This window comes from Festucalex cinctus, chromosome 10 (genome assembly GCF_051991245.1).
Source record: "Festucalex cinctus isolate MCC-2025b chromosome 10, RoL_Fcin_1.0, whole genome shotgun sequence".
Classification (NCBI taxonomy): domain Eukaryota; kingdom Metazoa; phylum Chordata; class Actinopteri; order Syngnathiformes; family Syngnathidae; genus Festucalex; species Festucalex cinctus.
In genome coordinates, this window is record NC_135420.1 from 21,179,846 (window position 1) to 21,200,395 (window position 20,550).

Genomic DNA, 20,550 nt, shown 5'->3' on the forward strand with positions numbered 1-20,550 from the left:
CTCACTTGCATTGCACGTCGCACAAACAGTTTCTTCATGTTTACTTATATCACAATGAAGTCAAATGACAACTTTTTCTATCGTGTCAAATAGGACCATCATCATCTCTCAGTAAAACAACGATCGAAACGACATAATTGAATTCAAATCTTACCTTTTCATGTGAAGCTCTGTGGAAAACAAGGGAGGGAGTCACATCAAGTTAACTTTCATCCAAAAATCAGCTTAAAGAAAGACCAAGCAAATATTAGCAGACCACATTAGAACAAATCATGCACATGCAAAAAATAAAAACAATAAAAAAATAGAGAGCTGACCCACCCTCTCTCAAACAGCCAATCGCAAGTTTGTTTGTCTCACTGTGGAAGAAGTTACTAATAAACCAGATGGAATCAATAGATGAGCGATGACACTTATTTTTGGCCTTGTGAATGAGAACATGACAAAGAAAATCCACTTCATTATAGTATTTTTTTAAAAGGGTGTTCATAAACATGGCCAAACAAAAAGAGTTTAATGAGTCACCTACTCACTGTGATACTTTGCATGCACAAATCCGGCTGTGAATACAACAATGCTCATTAGTGGCCTATTAGCCTCACTCACTGCTATAAACAACTTGAAGAGTGTGGAGTACAAGCACAAGGTTGAACAATGTTTCACTCTCAGAAATGTAAAAAAATATCAGTGGCATCCATTTTTGTCCATTTCTCCCCAAGCCGTTTTGGCTTATAGTTAATGTTTTTAATTATCATCACAGTTAGCTTCACAATTAGCATCACATTAACGAGAAATGACTATGCTACACAAAAATTAGTTTTTTAGGATATATCAAAATGTTTCAAATGTTTTTAATATAAAACTTACATTCTCACCTCTCCATACATTACCCAAAATGGAAAGGTTAAAAAAAAAGAAAAGAAATTTGATGCTAGCAACAAAACTGTCCTATTGGAAAAACATTAAAAATGAAAGGTGTTTTTTTTTTTTTTTTTTTTTTTTTTAAATCCCACATCAATCCTAGCATAACTCAAAATTTTAAGATTTCATTTTGAACTACTGAAATTTCCCTACCAGGTTTGTCCATTTAAAGCATGCAGCAAAAGTATTAATTTTACAGTTAATCTGTTTTCTATAGTAGCCTAAAATGGCAAAACTACAAAAAAAAACCCATTTGTTTCTAATATCACTGAAAAAATATTATTTATCCCTTCATACATCTCTCAATATGATGCAAACTACAACCATGCACAATGTATTATGATTGACAAGTCTTGTATTGGATGTAGTTGATTATTTTCCATTTTAAGAGAGCCAGTGTTTCTAAGTCACTTCGGCCTCTAATATGGATTTTACCTAATTTGTAGGATTTGTATCCTTTTGTTATTGGGTGTATTCATAATACAGTGCGCACTTTTAAGAAAAAAAGACTTTTGAAATTGGGCATGAAAGACATGTTTTCTTTTGAAATGAACGCAAGCATCATTAACAACTCACAAATCATTTCACACACTTGGAGAAAGCAGTAAAAGAAGTGAAAATTGCCGCATGCTTTGAATGGGGCCAAATCACGCCATCTGGTGGACAAATGCACAGCGTGGCTACGTTATGACTAATCAGAAATAGCGACAACCAGCGGGGTGACAAACTCCGAGTGCCTAATCCCCATGGAGAAGGCCGGGGCCCGAGTTTTGTGCACTGTCACTCTTTCTGGATTATACGATCCGGGACCGGGCATCTCTGTGCCCTCTCTGGCTACACCGTGTCGCCCCAAAATGGAAAAAGCAGGCGGCCGGGGGAGATAAACGCTGGGGTGCGTGCTGTTGTATCTGCAAGGCCCCGGCGTCTTTGCGAGATCCACGGAGGGCCCGCCTTGGCTGAAACAAGCCGACATTGAGTAGCTGGCGCTGGCCGGCTTGTTTGGGATGTGAGAGCCTATTAGTGGAGGGAGAGTGTACTTGTTGGGAGCGGGCACCGAGTCCATGGTGCGGTACTGGGTGCGGCAGCCGATGGTGTAGGACGGGGGGCGACGCTGGAGGTTGCAGGGCGGGGCTTTTTCTGGGCTGTAGGTGCCCGGTCCTGGCGTGCGGAAAAGCTCCTCTATAAAAGACAATATATGGAGTTGTAAAAGATGTGAATAGGAAAACAGTGCCATCTGGTGGGCAAATATAAAGAAGTCAAGTTCATGCTCAAAACATACTTTGTACTTTAGTTCTGCCCAACATGGAGTATGCGGGTGTGCCGTCTCTCCCTAAGCGAGTCATCTTTGCATCAATGTGATACTGAGGTCCCGGGCTGCAGTCAACACAATACACTGCACACAAATCAAACATCACACACAACACTGTACATGAACAAATAAAATAAATCATTTAGTCTTCATGGATGAGTGTAGGTCCAACAAAGTGATCTGTCTTCCTCTAGTGGTTCAATTTAGTACAACAGTTCAGGCTACAATACTACCACAATATACAAATTTCAACCAGAAAATATTGAGGTTATGGTGTATTTTTTTTTCCATTCGACACTACAACAAGGTTTGTAATTTAAAGTGAGATAGAAATAGGGCTTACTATTGTCGCTCATCTTGCCGTGGAAAGAGTATGCGGGGCTTGTTTGTTTAGTGACGTCATGGCCAATAAAGCCAATCGTAGGCGGTAGCCCGTATTGCCCTGGGCCTGGTCCTATGTAGAAACAGTGGAACAAATACAAATATACCATTTTATGCATCTTAAACTTAATTTATCACAGAATCAATAAACACAAACTGTAGGTTTTCTTTTCTTCAAACTATTATTTCTAAATTGGCTCGATGTAGCTGTGAGTAGTTGAAATGGACAAAACACATCTAATCATTTTAACTCATCAATAACAATATGATAATTGCTGAACTCACCTTTCTCCCTGCCTGCAATAGCCGGGTACTGTTTCTCCATTGCTCTCTTTGAAGATGCGTCTCAGAATGGCTTGTTAATCACAAAGGCAAATGTATCATGCAGTCGTCGATGCCTTCCAAAAGGTCAGCATTGAAGAAGACCTCCTTGATCATCAGCTATGTGAGTATAGTCCCTCCCTCGCTTCCCTACCTGCCGTTGTAACGCTATCTGTCCCCCCAACTATCTCCACCTTGCAAACCATGAAGCTCCCGCCCGCCTTTCACTTTCCGCTCATGTAATATCACTCATCGGCCATGCGTGCAGTCGCCATGGATACGACTCAGTGCTTATCACTCAGCCCCCTGCGGTGAATGGATACGCCGCATTCCAAAAGGGAAAGGTGACCCTATGACACGGGTGTCAAGGCTAGACATGGCTTTGCATGATGCTACTTGCTACATTTCCTTGCCTTCTACTTTGTATTTAAAACTTAGTAGCTCTTCGTTACGACTCAACAATGAATCAAATTCAAATCATAGATAACATTATGGATGAATGAATCTGCTCCTCGAAGATAAGAAGTTTGTCTTGCATTGTGTTCCCTTTATTTTAACTGAACTTACAGCATGAAGTTACAGCATAATGCCTAGTTTGTATTTTGTTGCAATACGCAGCTGGTTATTAATTAATCACTATCAACCCTCTTTCATATTATGGACTCTTGGAAAATTTCTGCTCCTGTGCCCTCCACTGACCCCACCATTTTTGCAGACTTGATGACCGCCGTAACCGAGAGGCCTGACAAGTGACATATGAAGAAAACAAGCATTCATCTTTAACAGGCGCTGCTGCGTTGGTAACCCGAAACGCTCGTTTGCACCAACACATGAATGGTATGCCGTGTATAACTGATGTACATGTTTAGAAAGAAAGTGGAAATAAATTTCAGGCTCTCAAGCAGGGATGGAATGGACAGTAGTTTAAGGCAGACAGGAAATGATTTGCATGCTGCAGTCCTCTCAGAAGGAAACGATCATGCACATTGTGGCTTTTAGATAAGACAGCACACAACACCATCCACCAAGTTATGCATTTTGCCTCACATTTAATTCACACATTCAATCATTTTACGTTCATGTGCACCCAACATGCAACAGTTTGTGGGAATGAAGCCAGAAATCCCACGCAAAACTGGGGAGAACGTGCAGACTCCACAGAGAGACTGCAGCCGAGATTTGTACCTCGAACCTTCTAACGTGCAGATAATTCATTCAGTAACATTTTGAACAAGAAAGGGTGAAAGATTTTTCACAACATGCAGGGCAGGCATACTATATTGTAATATGTACAATGTTTCCCTCTACCCTAGCAGTAAAGTCACAATTACAGTAAACATTTACTTTATATGAAAAGAAAAGGCTGTAGTTGACTACGTGCCGTTCGTAAAGGACTCTTGAACGGTCATAAAAGATGAAACAGCACCATTTCTTTTAGCGTTTGTTTTTGTTTTTGATTTGTTTGATCCTCTGGGTGGCGGTAACGAATATGAGCTGAATCCAACCGCCATTCTCGACGACCAAAGAAGAAAGAGAAACGTCATCAAAGATTGGCGATTCCTATTGGCTAGCAGCTCTTTGCTTTTTTTCCGCGTCCGTTCTTTTCGACCAATCGGACGAAGGCGCGGACGTGGACGTTACTTTTTGAACCAGATATAAATATTTAGCTCGCTTCTCAACTAGCAGCCAGCCCGTCGTAGTTCAAGAGTTCAGATTTGGGAGCTTCTTCTCAAGCGCGATATTTTGTCAACGGACGGCTTAACCTATTTCTCTAACGGCTACATCTCTTTTTTTTTTTCTTTCCCCTCGTCATTCAGCCTTTCCAGTTGAGGAAAATGTCGCAGAAGGACATTCACTACTCTGAAAAATACAACGACGACGCCTTCGAGTACAGGTAAATGGAAAAGATAACATAACTACTTTTAAGAGTTCTGTGTGAATTATTCCATCGTTTAACGCGTATACGTCACTTAATCTGTATTAGTTACACAATAATGCGTTTAAATTTAGCTGACATTGAAATAAGTGTATATGTCGTTCGCGGTGTTGTCATTCGAATGTGAGCTAACTGACATAATTTTCCAAACATGGAGTGGTCTTTTATGTAACAGTCGCCATTTTTTTTTTTTTTCGTTCCGCCAGGCATGTGACGTTACCGAAGCCGCTGTCCAAATTGGTGCCGGCCTCGCATCTCATGTCCGAAGAGGAGTGGCGGGGCCTCGGCGTGCAGCAGAGCCATGGATGGATCCACTACATGATCCACAAGCCAGGCGAGTGACATGCAGGCGCACACGCCCACCATTTTGTCACGTCAACAGACTCAACACGCTAACTGACACGACGGCCTTGTGGCAGTTTATGTCATTCGGTTTTAATTTGTTGCACTCTAAACAATGTTGCCAGTGTGTGTCATTTTGGTTTTAACTTGTTAAACAATTTTGCAATTTTTGCGTTTGGTGAGGTGTCAAAAATAGGTCATAACACCAAAACTGAATTGGGAGAGGAGGGGAAAAAAAGAATTGGAATGAAAGTAGCTTCAACAAACACAAGCAATAACTTAATCTGTGTTAAAATAAACAATATTACATTTACTAAAGTAGTTTAATCTTAGTAGTTGACTGATGCTAAAATAAAGGCAGCATGAATTAACCGTTTATCTACTTGACTTAGAGTTGTTGACTTACTAAACAGTTTGACTTGCTGTCTGTTAAGCATTTACTATGAGAACTTCAAAAAAATTCTACCAAACAAGCCATAAACATGATACAGTAAGTGATAAATCAAATTACAACAGTGATGCAAACAAAATCGGTGTCTTTATTACTTAAACATATTCATGTTTTATGAAATAAGTAATAATACATAAATAAAAAATATATACACTTGTATATAACACAATACAACTGTGCCATGTACACCATCTGAAGCAGTTGAGAATCAATATTTGTCTGTCACAAAATAATTATCATAAGGGGTGCTTATTGTTTAGTCTTTTGTGTGTCCAGAGGTTGTGTTGTGCAACACAAAAAGATGTTCATAAACAAAATATGCTTTGATCAACCAATCAGTGGATGTAAAAATGCTGATGTCAACAAGGGCCAGGACTTTTCTTGTAAGCTGATTGGTTAAAGAAAAACAGCCTTATTGCTCATGTAGTTGAGGTTACATTACCTAATATTACTGATTTTAAAGAGCTCGGGCAGGTTACTCTGACATGGCAACGCCGAGGCTGAACTCTGATTGGACAAAAATAGTGTGGCGATATTTAAAGGACTGCCGTTATAACCGTATTGTTAATTAGTTTGTCCTTTCCTCCACAGAGCCTCACATCCTGCTGTTCAGGAGACCTCTCGCCAAGCAGTAATGCGCAACACAGGCTGTCTTCCATTTTGTGTTTTCTCTCCATCTTGTTGGACGATGACTATGTACACTTCGATTGCATCGTATTTATTCAAGGAGAACAAAACCCGGTTCAGTTGTGAGCTTTCAAATTCCAACACATTGAAGTGAAATGACCTTGTTAGTCTCATGGAGCTTAAAAGTTGTATATTTTGAGTAGTTATTGTTTTTCTTTCTTTTTATTCTGATGGATTGTATGCCACTTAGTGGTACGTTTTATGCTAAATATGCTTTATCTGAAAAGTGTCCTTTCACTGTATTCCAGATTGTAAATATTTTCTGTTCGCTGTTCTCTGCCAAAATGTTTGGAAGTTGTTGTTTGAACAAATTAAAATGTTATGAATGAAAACATGTCTCTTCATTAGTTGGTTATGTTTAGTTTCTGCACCTTGGTAACCAGAAAACGCTACAGTTGAAGCATCACTTCAAATCCAGATGGTGGGTGCACTTAAGAGAGTTTGGTTATTACAGCTGGCACTGTTCAGAACAGATGACTAGTTATTCGTTGTCAAGAAGAAACTAAACAGAATGGGAGCTGTTTGTTTTTTTTAAACTAGAAAAATGATTAATAAAACTAAAGGTGTGAAGTAGGAAACACGAAAGGATGTATGGAAAGAATTAAGGGAGCCAGGAAGTAGGTGAGGATGGAGGAAGAAAGGAAAGATGTAATGAATTCACTTTCACTTTTATTTGTGTCTCCACTAGGCAATCCCACGTACTCAAACCACACACAACAACCGAGGAACCTTAATCTGAAACCTTAAAAAAAAAAAAAAAAACTTTTGAAGTTATTAAGCTTTGCTTTAGACTACTACAGTATAACCCTACTCTAACCTAAAATTAATGTCAGAATTTTAGTATTCTCCGCTAACTGAATTGAATTGGAGAATTAAATTGGGAATTGGTGGTTTGTGTAATGTTGTAATGTCAAGTATTTACTAGATATAACATATTTAATGCATGTAATTGTAAAAATAAATAAATACAAACGAACACATGAAAACTTGTATTGTTTCGTCAAGTAGGACGTTAGGAACGATTATCATGGTTCTTGTTTCCTATCGACCAGTATTAATTTGGCGGGTAGGGCGGGTTCATCCGAAAATTCAACATGGCGTCCAGAAGAACGACGCAAACAACGAGCGGTATCAAGAATATCGCCGCAGACACGAAAAGGTTTCTTTTTGTTTTTAGTCATTTTGTCTCAATTTTCAAAAACGAAAAGTTTATACGTTACCTTTTCAGAATTGTTCGTATTTCAACATAATTTCAAAGTGATTGTCTCTCGATCTGTTTTCAGTTCTAAAAGTGGGAACGGCGCTAATAAAATTAACAGGAATGCAACTGCGAAGAAACCCCTTCATCCTGCTTCCAAATGTAGGTGTTGAGTGTTAAGTCTGAGTGGAGTGTATTATTTTTAAGTGCTTGTCTTCCGCTTACTCAACGCGATATGAATGTTAAGCTTGGTGTCACAAACAAAACAAAACAGTTGTTTTTTTAGTTTGCTCGATCTCGCACACATCATCACGAGTGAGACTCCACTGTGAATTTAGTTTTCTAGAAGTGTACTACTTCTACAAGTGTCAATATTACTTTGTCCTCCTCATTTAGCAAATGGCGTTGTTGTTCCGTCTCGATGCACGCAGGCGGCTGAGAGGACATCCGTTTCAAAGGTAGGTTATGTTTCGGAATGAGTGATATGGTCTTAACTTTTTTTTTTAAGCTAAATGAGAGCCATAATTCAGAACAAGTTTGGCATGTTCCCCCCTTCTGAAATGTTCTTTTCCCCTCTTTTCCTGTTACCATTTCCCCCAATATTAGTTTTAGTAGAAATATAAATACATATTTTAAAAACAACAACTCTATTGTTGTTAGTCAAAGTGGTACAATCGGCAGGGAAGTGCTTTGAACTGCAGAAAACAATAGATTTTAAAAAGTCCAAACTCCAGTTAATCAGTTGGATTAATTGTCCAGACCAAGTTTTATTATATAATGTCAATTATATGTTCAATGACATTAGGGCAGGCTTTTAAAGCAGACATTTCTGACTTGTTTATTATCTTGTCCCAAACCCCCACAGAGTAACCCACTCGACAGTGAGCCTGTGAGTGTGCCACAGAGGCCTTCCACGCCTAAAGACGGCACTGCCAAAGTAAAAGTGGGCACCTCTCCGCGATGTTCCATGGGCTCGCCAGTTTTTGGAATGTGTATGTAATAAATCCATCATATTTTTTTTTCATTATACTGCATGAGGTAGACTTTGTACTTGTTACACTTAAAAAAAATGATTTTTTTCAATTGTTTATCAATGTTTCATTTATCTTTATTTAGCAAATGGAAACATTGTCCCATCTCGGTACATGCAAGCTGCTGAGAGGTCATCTCTTTCAAAGGTAATGCAATGCTTTTGGATGTTTTTTTTTTTTTTAAATTTTCTTTAAACACAATATAAATATTTGAAACTTTGGAAAAAATGGTAGTAATACAATAATTATGTATTTATATAGAGCCTAACTATTTCTTATAAGTCCACTCGCTGGTTATCAATACATCTCCATCAATGAGTTTTCTTCCACAGAGTAACCACCGCAACAATGATTCTGGGAGTTTACAACATACGTTCTTGTCGCCGAAACCCATCAGTGCCAAATGCACCTCTCCACGATACTCCGTGGGCACGCCAGCTTTTGGAACGTGTACGAATGAGTACAAAAAAATTTCAAACAGTCTCTTTCCATTTTTAATTGGTTACTTAAAAAAAATGGAAAATTGACTCCACGTGAGTTGATTTTATTTTTTCTTTCTTTCTTTGAAATGGGGGTCAATTGAAAATGGAAAGAACAAACAATGTCCTAATTTGTGACCCTGCCTATGTTGCCGAATTGAAATGGATGCATTATGCCACTTTCAGCCGAGGCGTCACTCTTACGAAAGACGATCTTGCAGTCGACCTTCTCTGACGGACACTGCCTTCGGCCTGATTTCGATGTTTCGGTCATTGGAGGTAAACAGAGTAGTCTGTGTTCTTTTTACAAATGAGACCGTCCCCTTATGGTTTTCTGGTCACTCTCTAAGGTAAAACACTTCTCCGAAGTACAGAAGAAACAGATAGAAGCCAAGAAGATGACAAGAAATGGATGGAGATGCAAGCATTGCTCCTGACCTTTCTCACGATGAAGGTCAGGCCGACTGGCCGCCATCGTTGAGTTGGGGTTTTTTTACGGCAAAAAATGTAGCCCAATTGAGCGGTTGTTTGATTTTTAGATGGCGCATAACATGGCCAAGCAGGAGCCCAAGATGGAGGAGAGGCTGCTGTATTTGATGGAGGAAGAGGCGGCGCTGCGCAGCAAGGTGATGGAGAAGAAGCGCCGATATCTCCTCGCGGAAAAGCGCAGGCTGGCCATTGAGCTTCTGGATTTGCAGGTCAGGACATCAAAACCTATTGGAGAGTATCTTGACTCATTCACTCACAGACAAGATTAGTCTTTTATCAGAAAAAAAGTGTATTTCTATCTGTTTCTGTTTTGCAGCAATTAGCATTAGAATATAGCTAAGTTTAATCATTATTTACAAATCTGTTTAAAGCTGTGGGGAATGCAGCTTGTTGCAACATGGCCCTGGTTGATCTCTTATACTCTGCTGCCAACTGGTGGCCGTTTTGTAATAATTACCATTTCTTGAAGCGTTCTCATCAGTTCAGAAGCTGCATCAAAGCTGCTGTATGCTCTAGCATAAAAACAAAACAAAACATATAAATACCTTTTTGGGACCCTGGTAATATTTAAAATAGAACATATTTATACGTTTTTGGGAGCAAATGAGTTAAGGTTGTAAAATGATGATACAAAGGTGAGATGTTTGCCATCTGATTGTTCTATCAGATTTCTGCTTTGACTCCTGCGGCAGAAGCTGCCAAAGCATTCACAGAGTCGTACAAGACTTTGGCCTCAGCTGTGGACGACACCCGACACGAGCTGCCCGTCAAGAATTTCCACATTGCCGGCGACAGTCGGGAATTTCTTGGTCGGTGGCATATTTTTATTTATTTTTATATTTTACATGGATGATTGTGAGAAGCCATCATTTTCTCCCCTCAAGGTAAAGCAGAGGCTTGTTTGAAGGAAAGCGAGGCGCTTCTGAAAGAGTGCACAGAGGGAGATCACGAGGAAAACCAAGTCGCTCTGGATTGCCTTAAAGACATGAAGAAGGCCTCAAAAGACACGAGTCAGCAGTTAACTGGGTGGGAACTCAAGCCAAAGGACTCATTTTTGAAAGGCTGTCCGAGTATACAACTGACGTGTATTTGTTTTTGCCAATCATTTAGTGTGTTTTCTGACCTGTTGGAGCTTTCGTCGCTGGTTTCCCGCCACACCGTCCAAGTGCAGCATGCTGTGGAGGAGGGGCAACTGGGCTCTGCCAGAGCCCTGGAGCTCTTCTGCCCGAAACGATGATGTTTCTGGCACCGTACGGATACATAGTTCATGCACTTTGGATCACCAACTTGACCCTTTAAGATGTCTTACTTTTGTTGTTTTTGCCGTTGTGCTTCTTTTTTTCTGTTTATGTACAGTATGCTTTCTGCGTCGACTCCATTTATGTTTTTAAATGAGCGATTACCCCCACCAATAAAGTACCGATAGATGTCGCAAACTTGACTTGATTTTACTGTTGTCAGCCGAGGCCCACGTTTTTCTGATTGTCAAGTCGTGACCTACTTTTATAAAAGTAAAAAAACAAATGTGTATTGTTAAAAATTGCTACTAAAAATCAAGTTTTATACATTTAAAAGTAAATTGGTAATTACCGTAAAGTATCTGAGTAAACAAAAACAAAACATGAATATTTAACAATTAAATTAAAATCTGAACTTTATGTTGACACTGTCATGAACCAAGGATGAAGGACTTCCTGTATTTTTTCCTACTTGTCCATGACCCACTTTTGGGTAACAAGAATAAATAAGAATAAATAACTGTTCTCGACAATATCCACGACAGACCAAAGCTAGAGAAAGAAGAAACAGGGTTGAAGTTTTTTTTCTTTTGTTTTTGATGACTGCACATGATCTTATGGTAGCAATTTGAAAATACTGCACCTTGTTTATTAAGCTGCGGTGCAGTTATATATACTCTCAAATACTTTTTGCCATATTTAGGTTTGTTTGTAGACTCATAGGAAAACAAAAAAAAACCCCACCAATCTAGTTTGTCGGAGTGAATCGAAAGGATTGTTGAAAGTTTCCCTTCAGGCATAAAGAAAGTTCTGTGTACCGTATTTATTTGTATAAACATGCTGTACGTGTCATTGACCAATAGGTGGCAGTGTGCCCCTTTAAGTGATTGCTTTCCGCCAATGGATAGCGTAGAAGTAGTATTGTAGCACAAGTGTTAATAATGAACTGTGGCGGTGCTGCTCGAAGCAAGTGAGTCTCAACTATATTTTCAATTTGTCACACATAAATGGCGTTTGTAACCCAAAATGTCATTCACTTAATTTCATTTACTGTACAGTGTACATATATGGATACTTTTCGAGGCTTTATACTGTGACATAGAACTCTCGTTTTTGCGTAATGTGAACCCGCTCTCAAATAATTACCGTGTCATCAGTGAATTTAATAGCAAAGTGTAAATGTTCAACCTGGATAAAACCCCGTCATTCACACGAAGTTAGAAACAAGAAACACACCAAAAATGATGACGAAAGCACGTAAACGCACCTGCCTGATAAATACTTGCAAAAGTCGTGTCTAAAGGAATATGACGCAGTTATGTGTAAAATATTTACAAAAAATACAAACCACATTGGTGGTCTGGTGCTTAGAATGTCTACCTCACATTTGAGGGGTTCTGGATTTAAATCCCAGCCCTCAGGAATAGATTTTGTGTGATGTTTTTGTTTTGCATGTTCTCACTTTGCTTGCAGGGGTTTGTTCGGTTCATCGAAGACTAAATTGTAATGTAACTGGGTGTGAATGTTTGTTTGTGTGCCCTGTGACTTATTGGCGACCAGTCTAGTGTACCCCACCTCTCACCCCAGTGAGAATTAACACCAGCTCACCTGCCAATCTTGAGTACAAGCACTATAGAAAATTGACGGATGATGGTTGTAGTTTCTCAATCTCAAGTGTCATTGTTTCCTCAAAGCAGCTCCACCTCCATGCGGAATGATAGACCACGACAAGGAGAGAGAAGCTGGCGTAACCAGGGACGTGGAAAAGGCCGGGGTAAATCCCACGTGAAAGAAAATGTCAGAGCTGGGCAGTGTGGAGACGATACCGTTCCCAGGGGCATCTGCCAGAACATGTGTCCCGCGGGGGAGCTGCACAAGCGGGAGTCCCAGAATCGCCTGCACCGCTTTGAGATGGTGGAAGGTACGGAGAAAGACCGCAGACCCCGAGCTGACCCCCTGCGTGCCATCAAGGAGTATTCCAGACCGGCGGCCGGGAAAGACTCTGCCAACTCTGCTGACCTCCGTCCCCCTGCTGTGTTGCTGAAAACTGTGTGTTACCTCATTGATGAGGTCGCTGCATCTCCTCATCTGCAGCCTTGGACTGAGGCTAGTAGCTTTGTCATTTGTTTGTCAATTTTTCTTTTTTTTTAGTGGTTTCCGGATTTTAATTTAGAGCACGTTTATGCTGATGTGAACTGAGAGTTTTACAAAAGCATGGTCACTGTTTATTTGGTCACTACATTTACTGATTCATTTGAACCCTTAGTGATTTTTTTCAAAAAGGTGACTTGAATCTGAAATTTAATTTGGGTGATAAGAAAAAAAATCTTATTTCAGTTTGTTTTTTAAATCACAAACATTCAATTTTTAGAACTTATTTGTCACACAAGTTGTATTTTTTTTTAATGAAAATAAATCTGAATTTTTGTGATAAAAAAAATCAAACCAGATTTTTGTGGGAAATAAAATAAAACATTTATTTAGTTTGGTTTAAAAAAAAAAGAAAAAAAGATGGAAAATCTAATTTAGGAATTTTAAAGCCATATCACCCAGCCTAGAAATTGTTTGTGGGAAACTTTTCTAAAAGAATTTTTGTGATTTAAAACAATAAATAAAAGAAAAGAAATCAGAAATCAATTTTTTTTGTGGGGGAAAACAAAAATCAAAATGAGTTTGTGTGGGGAAAAAAATCATTGTTTTTTTTCTGAGCAAAGCCTAAAAATGTTATTTTTGTGGTGGAAAAAAAATCTTAATTTTTGTAATTAAAAAAAAAAAAAAAAACTTTTCAAATTTTCGTGAGGGGGAAAAAAAAATCCAAAATTGAATTTTTGTGAAAAAAGTCACAAATCTTTTGTGAGAAACACAAAATCTGTTGTGGGATTTTTAAAGCCAGATCACCCAGCCCAAGTTGAAAACATCCAAAACACTAAACCTCAATTCTGCGTCTACGTTGCAGGTGTATAGCTTTGTATTCGACCGCCTGCGCAGCGTAAAGCAGGACATGATCATCCAGAGGGCGCACGGGCCAGACTGCGTGGCCATTTTGGAGCGGATGGTGCGCTTCCTCATGTACGCCTCGTACCGCCTCTGCGACGAGCCTCTGCGACTTTTTGACCCCCGCATCAATGACACGCATCTCCAGGAGAACCTCAGCTGGCTACTAGACTGCTACGCGCACGGAACCGGGCCGCATCCCAACCAGGAGGAGTTCCAGGCTCTCGGTTTGCTCTATAACTTAGGTGGGTTGCTTCATTTTGTTGTTGACATTTATGGACACTTTAGTAGGCACAACTTGACAATGTGTTGGTGTGATGAATAAGTCATGAATCATTTCATACGCTTCTGTGGCCACCTCAATCGTAGCTGCTCAATCGACCTAATACACAAGTGGACAAAGCTGTTGGTAACCGTCGGTTAATGAAAGAAAAACTCCTTGGTGGTCACAGAAATAACGAGTGACAAAAGTAATACTAAATCAAACATTTAATGAAAATTAACCAATCAAAATCAGACATTGCATTTCAAAAGGCAAAGGAGTGAGTCGAAGCAATAATTTTGTCCACGTGGATCCATGATGAATTTTTCTCCACCTCACCCGTGACCCGAATAAGGACAAAAGCAGTACAGGTGGATCCAACAGTCTAAAAGCTGTTATATTGCTAACCAATCACCCCAAGGTTCCCCTGGAGCCACGCAGCACATCATGGAGCTCCCGGCACCACTTCGCCACACCGCCGCCATCACGCTCGCCATCTCCATCAACCGGTCCTTCCTGGAGCGGAACCCCGTACGTCTGCTGCGCTCGGCCCGCCGCCTGAGCTTCTTGCAGGCCTGCGCTTTGCACCGCCACGTGACGGCCAGCCGCAAGGACCTGCTGCTCGTGTACAGCCACGGCTACAGCAGCCGGAACTGTCGCTTCCCGCTGGACGCGCTCTCCAAACTCCTCGCCTTGGAGAAGAGTCTGACGAGGACGCTGTGTCAGGCGTGCGGCGTGGAGGTCAACGCGGACGAGCAAGTGGTGTTCTCCAAAACGTCCTTCGCTGAGCCAGAACAAGGGAAGTTGTGCTGCTCTCTTTATCACAACATCGTGACGGAGAAGCAAAAAGACCTCACGATTGGCAACATCATTCATGGCTGTGTTTGACAGAAGATGAGCTAAATAATACTCATGATTATTGTTGCCAATCATGTTATAAACTGCCACAACTAAAACATATCGTTCAATTTATACTTAGGTCATTGTTTTTAGTTGCACTTGTACATTAAAATGCTTTTCTTGAAAATAAATGACTCTAAATAAACAGTTTTTTTTATGTGAAGTCTTTTTTTTTTTTTAAAGATAATTTTGTATGATATCAAAGTTTGTCCTATGATGAGAATAAAGTAATATATTTTAGTCTTTCATTTTGTTTCAGACTAAAACCATAATGAGAGTAAAGTTAACATCTTATTTTTATAGTGCAATTTTGCATCCCTTTTTTTTTTTTACAGTAATGTACCCATTTTATAAAATTTCTGAAGATTAGAACATTGAGAATGTTTAAGCGAGATAAATGTGAGAAAATGTAAATACCTCAATGAGAAAAGTGTATAAACGGTGGTGGGGGATTTTAGAGCTTTAAAACATTTCTAATAAATGTAAAACAAAAAGCTAACTACTTTGCAGATTTCATTTATTGCGAGTATTTTTTGGAACCTAACCCCAGCGGAAAACGAGGGAACACTGTACACATACAAACATATATAGACGAAAATATATGTCAAGGTTCGACAGTTCAATTTGAAAAACTGCACTTCCCCTTTATCTCCGCACTGTGGCAGCATAGAGCTACAACGCTGTACTCTAATAACCAATAAAGAAACTACCACTTGACTACAATTTTAGCATTTACCTGCTTTTCTTTGTTTAAAAAAGAAAGAACGATTCAATTTTGTCAGTATTTGCTCTCTCGAGTTGCCTTCGTTTCGTTTCTCTGCACAACAGAATCAGCTCAATCCACTCTCAGAAGCACGTGTGCAAAAGTGTTGCGCGCGCACGCACACGTTTGTGCGCGTGTGCTTGTGTGCGCGTGCGCGCCTTCCCTTGCCCTGCAGGCTTGTTCAGTCAGTCCCGGGCAGTGAAGCAGAGAGGATCTCCTCGCTGGAGCTTCAAGCTAACTTGACGACTTTTCTTTACCCATTCTTGTTTTTAACTCTTCTTTTTATTGCCATTTTAGTTGTTGTGTGGCGAAGCGGGAGAACGCTCGCCAATTTTGTAATGCTGAAGTGTGAGCGAAGGGATTCACAGGGGCGGGTGAAGAAGCGAAGGAGAAGGCACATGGGAGAAGGGCACGAATGATGAGTTTTGCGATCGAGCAATGAAGAGACTGAAGGGCTTTTAAAAAAAAAAAAAAAGAAGAAGAAGGGAAAAAAAGCACCGCTGATCACTTTCATTGAAGATTTTTTTTTTAATAATTTTTATTTTTTGTGGATAGGAAGTGGGAGATCACATCTGAAGCCCTCCTCGCAGCGAAAATGTGGCGTTTGACAGCTTTGAGCTTCCTTGGGTGGACTTTATTCATGAGCAAAGTGAGCACGACTGCTGCACAGGACAAGGGGTAAGTAGCAAACATCTTGATTCTCTTAAATGACCCCCCAAAAAAAGAACGTGTTCCAGAGAGCCTAATAGGGATACAAAATGATCAATTTTCTACAGAGTAAGTTCAAGTCTATCCCAGCTGACTTGTTGAAAGAAGAGTACACCTCGGATTGGTCGCCAGTCAATCGTAGGACAAACAGCCATTCACACTTATTTTTCAATTTAAAGTCTTCCATGAACCAAACAAAAACATGCACAGACTTTTTTTGGGGGCAGGTGCTGAAGCAAAAAATAATTCACACAATCACGAAACATGGTATTAATTGTTCAAATAGCTCAATATAGGGCTGGGTGATATGGCCAAAATATAAAGTCATTCTGGACCGATTATGATTTTAATCGTTTTAAATCAAAGTTATAAACCCAACAAACATGTCTTTAACACATTCATTGCCAGCCCAGCAAAAATGCATAATTTGACGGCTTTTGCCGTCCATGGCAGCGAATGAGTTAAAGTTTGAAAGTTCATTCAAACATAAACCCTGTGCAAAATCTTCAGATAACAATAATGTAAAGTGGTTTTCAATCAGTTTTAACTACAATTTAACATTCATAGCTTGTGCAAAAAATAGCTATTGAAAAGAACAGCTTTTAATAATCCAGAACACAAGAGTGTATTTATTTATATGCACCTCGTTTTTTTCGATTTAGCTAACAACGATCAACGATTTGACTTTAAAATGACGATTAATCGAATCAATTTGTTTTAGCTCAAGGCAAAGGGGCTGGTGCTCAGGCACCACCAGATATGCATATGCTTGAACATTCATGTTTTTGGAATGCGTGACAAAGTCCGGGATTCGCACCAAGAACCTGTCAAATGCGAGGCAGAAGTGCTAACTAATAGGGCACCGTGCAGAACAGAATGATCATCATGAGCGCCTGACCGATATTAGCTCTTATATCAGCTATCTTATACAAATAGAGAGATGTTCAATACCACTTTCTACTCAGATTTTGAACAATATTGTTTTCAAGTCTGGACAAAATGAACCTGCAATGAAACAGTTTCCAATTCCAGTGAGAAGGCCATGTGACTCCGTATATAAGCACCTGATCCGGAGGGGCTCATCCGAGGTTTGCTTTTTTTTCCGCCCAATGTAGATCAAACGATTTTCTCCTGACTCGCACTCTCAAGCTCTCAGGAACTGCACTTGCCTCTGGCTGTAATGCCGCAGCGCTGTAATGCCAACCACCTGATCCTTCTCTCAGGCATGCAACAGGGTGTGCTCACTCCTAATTTCAGTGAGATTCAGTAGGAGGGGGAGAAAAAAAAAAAGGCAGCCAGCGGGCTTATCGGACTTAGGGCTAAATTGAAATATGAAAAAGTGCACATGCTACTTACAGCAAGGGGCTCTGAAACGTTTTGGCTCCAGTGCATTGTGGAGTTTGTCACGTTTTTACTTGTGACTGCCACCTCTGGTATAAAGTGTAACTGCAGCTCTACCATCTTTTTTTTTTTTTTTTGGAAAACGAGAGCCCAGGTACAACCTGGACTAGTCGCCAGCCAGTCACATATGAAGCTACTTCCAATCTATGCCAGATGGCAGTCAGTCATTCAGCCAAAGACCTTAATTAGTCTTTTTATTTTTTATTTTAATGTATAGTCTGTTTTTGAGCATCAAAGCTTGGCCTTTGCACTGTGACCCCAGTGACGGGCCCCCTTCCTTCAATTAAACGTCAGAAGGAGTGTGTGGAATCTTAGTCGTTACCTTATTCCAAACAAACTTCAAAGCGGTGCAGGGGGGCTGCCGGACCACCCGAAAGAATATTGCCAGAGCCAGAAATGGCCAAAGTACTCACACTGTACTTAAAAGGAACACACCATTTATTACAAACTAACTAGCTATTCTGTGAAATGTTTAATTTCAACTCTGATTGAATTTATGTTAAGCGATTGTGATTTTATAGTACTTTTTAGGGATATTTTTGCATTCGATACAGGAGCTGCCATTTTTGACGTAAACGCATAAAATCGCAAGACTTCGAATGACTATAAAGACCCTCACGAGAAATTATTGCATCCCATAACGGACATAAAAGGGCGCAAAATTATTCACAGAAAAAAAAACAGAGAGGCCTGAACCACACATCTTGAGCAGAATTATTATTCCGTTGTTTGAATGGCAAAAGGTGGATACACAGGTTGTTTTTTTGTTTTTTTTGTCATTTAGTAGAAGACGTTGTTCAAGTTACTTTTGAAAAGTAAAGAGTTATATAGTTACTTCTCTGGAAAAGTAACTAATTACTAGTTATTCAGTAATAAAAGTACTGTAACTACTTTAAGTTACTTTACTTAAAAAATACTAATATAAAAAATGATTTAAAGAGAGTAATGAAACTATAAAACGTGCAGAAATGTTGACAGGCATCTTTATTTTTGTCAACTTGCCTTCAAAACAAAAGTTGATGTGCAATATGAAATTTAATATTATTATTATTATTAGGGATAGCCGGGGCCGATTATCGGCGCCGATATTTGGCATTTTGACAAATATCGGCATCGGCCATTTTTTGAATCTGAAGGCCGATAAAGCTCACTGAGCAGGGGATACTTGCGAACGTAGCGAATTTGGGGTTTTCATCAGGATTTGTAAGATGTTCGCAGTCAGTTTTTATTTGTTGTAAACACATTTGGAACATATTCACACAATTTTTCACCGCGAAAATCTTTTTGAAACGTTTTTACGAACCCTAACAAAAACCCCAAATGAGCTACATTCACATGAATTTGTTACTCAGTGAGAAATTATATATAGTTTGAAAGAATTCCCCCCCCTCCCCATTTTACGGCAAATGAATATCGGCTTGAAATATCGGTTATCGGCCGACTTGACTACAAATAATCTGTATCGGTATCGGCCTTGAAAAAACCATATCGGTCTATCACTAATTATTATTATTATTATCATCTTTGGCACACTTAAAAACATTTACAAAAACGTATTTATACGTTTTGGGGAGCAAATGAGTTAATTGAAACTGGATCATTCCCCACTTGACGATCAGCCATTTAACCAAACGTTATGGCCTATCACGTTCTTCCATGTCTTCCCACCGTCCTCTCCCCCAAAGGGGCTACTTGGTGGCCGCTCCGTCGGTGTTCCGAGCGGGCGTGGACGAGAGCATCAGCGTGACCATTTTCAACGCCAAAGCGGAGACTCGTGTGCAGGTCCAGCTGTCCGTGAAGGGGCAGGTGGTGGCTCACAGCCACGGCTCCGTGCTCGGTGAGAACGCCTCCAACGTCATCTTTTTGACAAAAACATTGATTGACAATACATCTGATATTGTTCATTTTCATGCAGATTAATTTGTGTTAATACATGGGAAGAGGACTTTGAAAAAAAACGATTGTCGTTTAGTGAATCGCAATATTGGGGGGAGGGGGAAATCACTATTAGATATTTTTAAAAATCATTCAGCTTGATTGTACACAACAATTCAAAACTTTGGGGTCACTTTTAAATGTCTTTATTTGTAATTGAATGAAAAACACAAGTACTGTATATCGTGATTCCAAACTTTTGAACGATAGTATATATAAGAAGAACATTTTGGCTATATTTATATATAGTCTTGTAATGTACCACAATATTATTCTGATTATTATGAATTCACTGTTAAGAGCAAATTTAAATCAACAAATCTAACTTCATTCAAAATTCAGGTGTTCAGGTTAGCATTTTATTGCAATTAATTGCTTCCGAGATGTTGATTAAATTTAAATTCAAATGTCCTTTCTTTGCTATCCATGCATTGTCCTTGAATGCCCCGAAAGGTTTATATAAAATCAGTTGTTTTACTGAAATCCATGCATTCTCCACTTTCAAATTACAGAAAATATCAGAAAATTTAAGTCGATTGGGTGGAGGACGACTTTCGGAACGATTTTTCCCCCCCCACAATAATCGCACGTTATTGTTGCATAGCCCTGGAAAATATAGGAAGACACACAACCAAAAACAATCAGTGTTGCGTTTTAATCGACAACATGGGTAATTGACATTTTCCTCCTTTTTCTGTGTTTTTTTAGACAAAGGCACCATCAAGCTAAAGGTGAGTCCATTACGTTATACAACTTTTGTTCATAATTTTTTACTGTGGCTTTCACTGAATTACATTGAGAGGT

General features: G+C 39.5%; 5 protein-coding genes across 7 annotated transcripts in view; 4 read left to right on the top strand and 1 right to left on the bottom strand.

Annotated features, from left to right (window-relative positions):
• Positions 1–493: 493 nt before the first annotated feature.
• cimap1d (CIMAP1 family member D) lies at positions 494–5,254 on the bottom strand. Of its 2 annotated transcripts, none has more exons than XM_077533856.1 (4): positions 2,897–5,254; positions 2,574–2,684; positions 2,201–2,344; positions 494–2,100 (listed from the first exon to the last, which is right to left on the bottom strand). In XM_077533856.1, exons 1-4 carry the CDS (start codon positions 2,934–2,936, stop codon positions 1,613–1,615), a joined length of 783 nt encoding a protein of 260 aa, XP_077389982.1. In that variant the 5' UTR covers positions 2,937–5,254; the 3' UTR covers positions 494–1,612. The 2 variants fall into 2 exon arrangements, with proteins under 2 accessions (XP_077389982.1, XP_077389983.1); XM_077533857.1 differs by having other exon boundaries at positions 2,201–2,314; positions 2,897–5,250.
• On the top strand, positions 4,547–6,680 carry cks2 (CDC28 protein kinase regulatory subunit 2). The gene is made up of 3 exons (XM_077533859.1): positions 4,547–4,826; positions 5,075–5,202; positions 6,253–6,680. Exons 1-3 carry the CDS (start codon positions 4,768–4,770, stop codon positions 6,294–6,296), a joined length of 231 nt encoding a protein of 76 aa, XP_077389985.1. The 5' UTR covers positions 4,547–4,767; the 3' UTR covers positions 6,297–6,680.
• Positions 6,681–7,362: 682 nt separating this feature from the next.
• Positions 7,363–10,981, top strand: haus8 (HAUS augmin like complex subunit 8). The gene is made up of 12 exons (XM_077535199.1): positions 7,363–7,507; positions 7,632–7,708; positions 7,943–8,004; positions 8,412–8,538; positions 8,663–8,724; positions 8,910–9,027; positions 9,243–9,335; positions 9,407–9,510; positions 9,596–9,754; positions 10,213–10,354; positions 10,430–10,571; positions 10,656–10,981. Exons 1-12 carry the CDS (start codon positions 7,443–7,445, stop codon positions 10,780–10,782), a joined length of 1,278 nt encoding a protein of 425 aa, XP_077391325.1. The 5' UTR covers positions 7,363–7,442; the 3' UTR covers positions 10,783–10,981.
• Positions 10,982–11,625: 644 nt separating this feature from the next.
• Positions 11,626–15,084, top strand: sac3d1 (SAC3 domain containing 1). Of its 2 annotated transcripts, none has more exons than XM_077535201.1 (4): positions 11,626–11,753; positions 12,481–12,889; positions 13,740–14,022; positions 14,461–15,084. In XM_077535201.1, the coding sequence occupies exons 1-4, from the start codon at positions 11,725–11,727 to the stop codon at positions 14,925–14,927; spliced, it is 1,188 nt and encodes a 395-aa protein (XP_077391327.1). In that variant the 5' UTR covers positions 11,626–11,724; the 3' UTR covers positions 14,928–15,084. The 2 variants fall into 2 exon arrangements, with proteins under 2 accessions (XP_077391327.1, XP_077391326.1); XM_077535200.1 differs by having other exon boundaries at positions 11,689–11,753; positions 12,478–12,889.
• A 793-nt stretch (positions 15,085–15,877) lies between these two features.
• cpamd8 (C3 and PZP like alpha-2-macroglobulin domain containing 8) overlaps positions 15,878–20,550 on the top strand; it is a 46,469-nt gene continuing 41,796 nt past the window's right edge. The window contains exons 1-3 of the mRNA XM_077534659.1: positions 15,878–16,380; positions 19,497–19,648; positions 20,455–20,477. Coding sequence (XP_077390785.1) covers positions 16,298–16,380; positions 19,497–19,648; positions 20,455–20,477 — 258 coding nt within the window. The 5' untranslated portion in view covers positions 15,878–16,297. The remainder of the gene's footprint in view (positions 16,381–19,496; positions 19,649–20,454; positions 20,478–20,550) is intronic.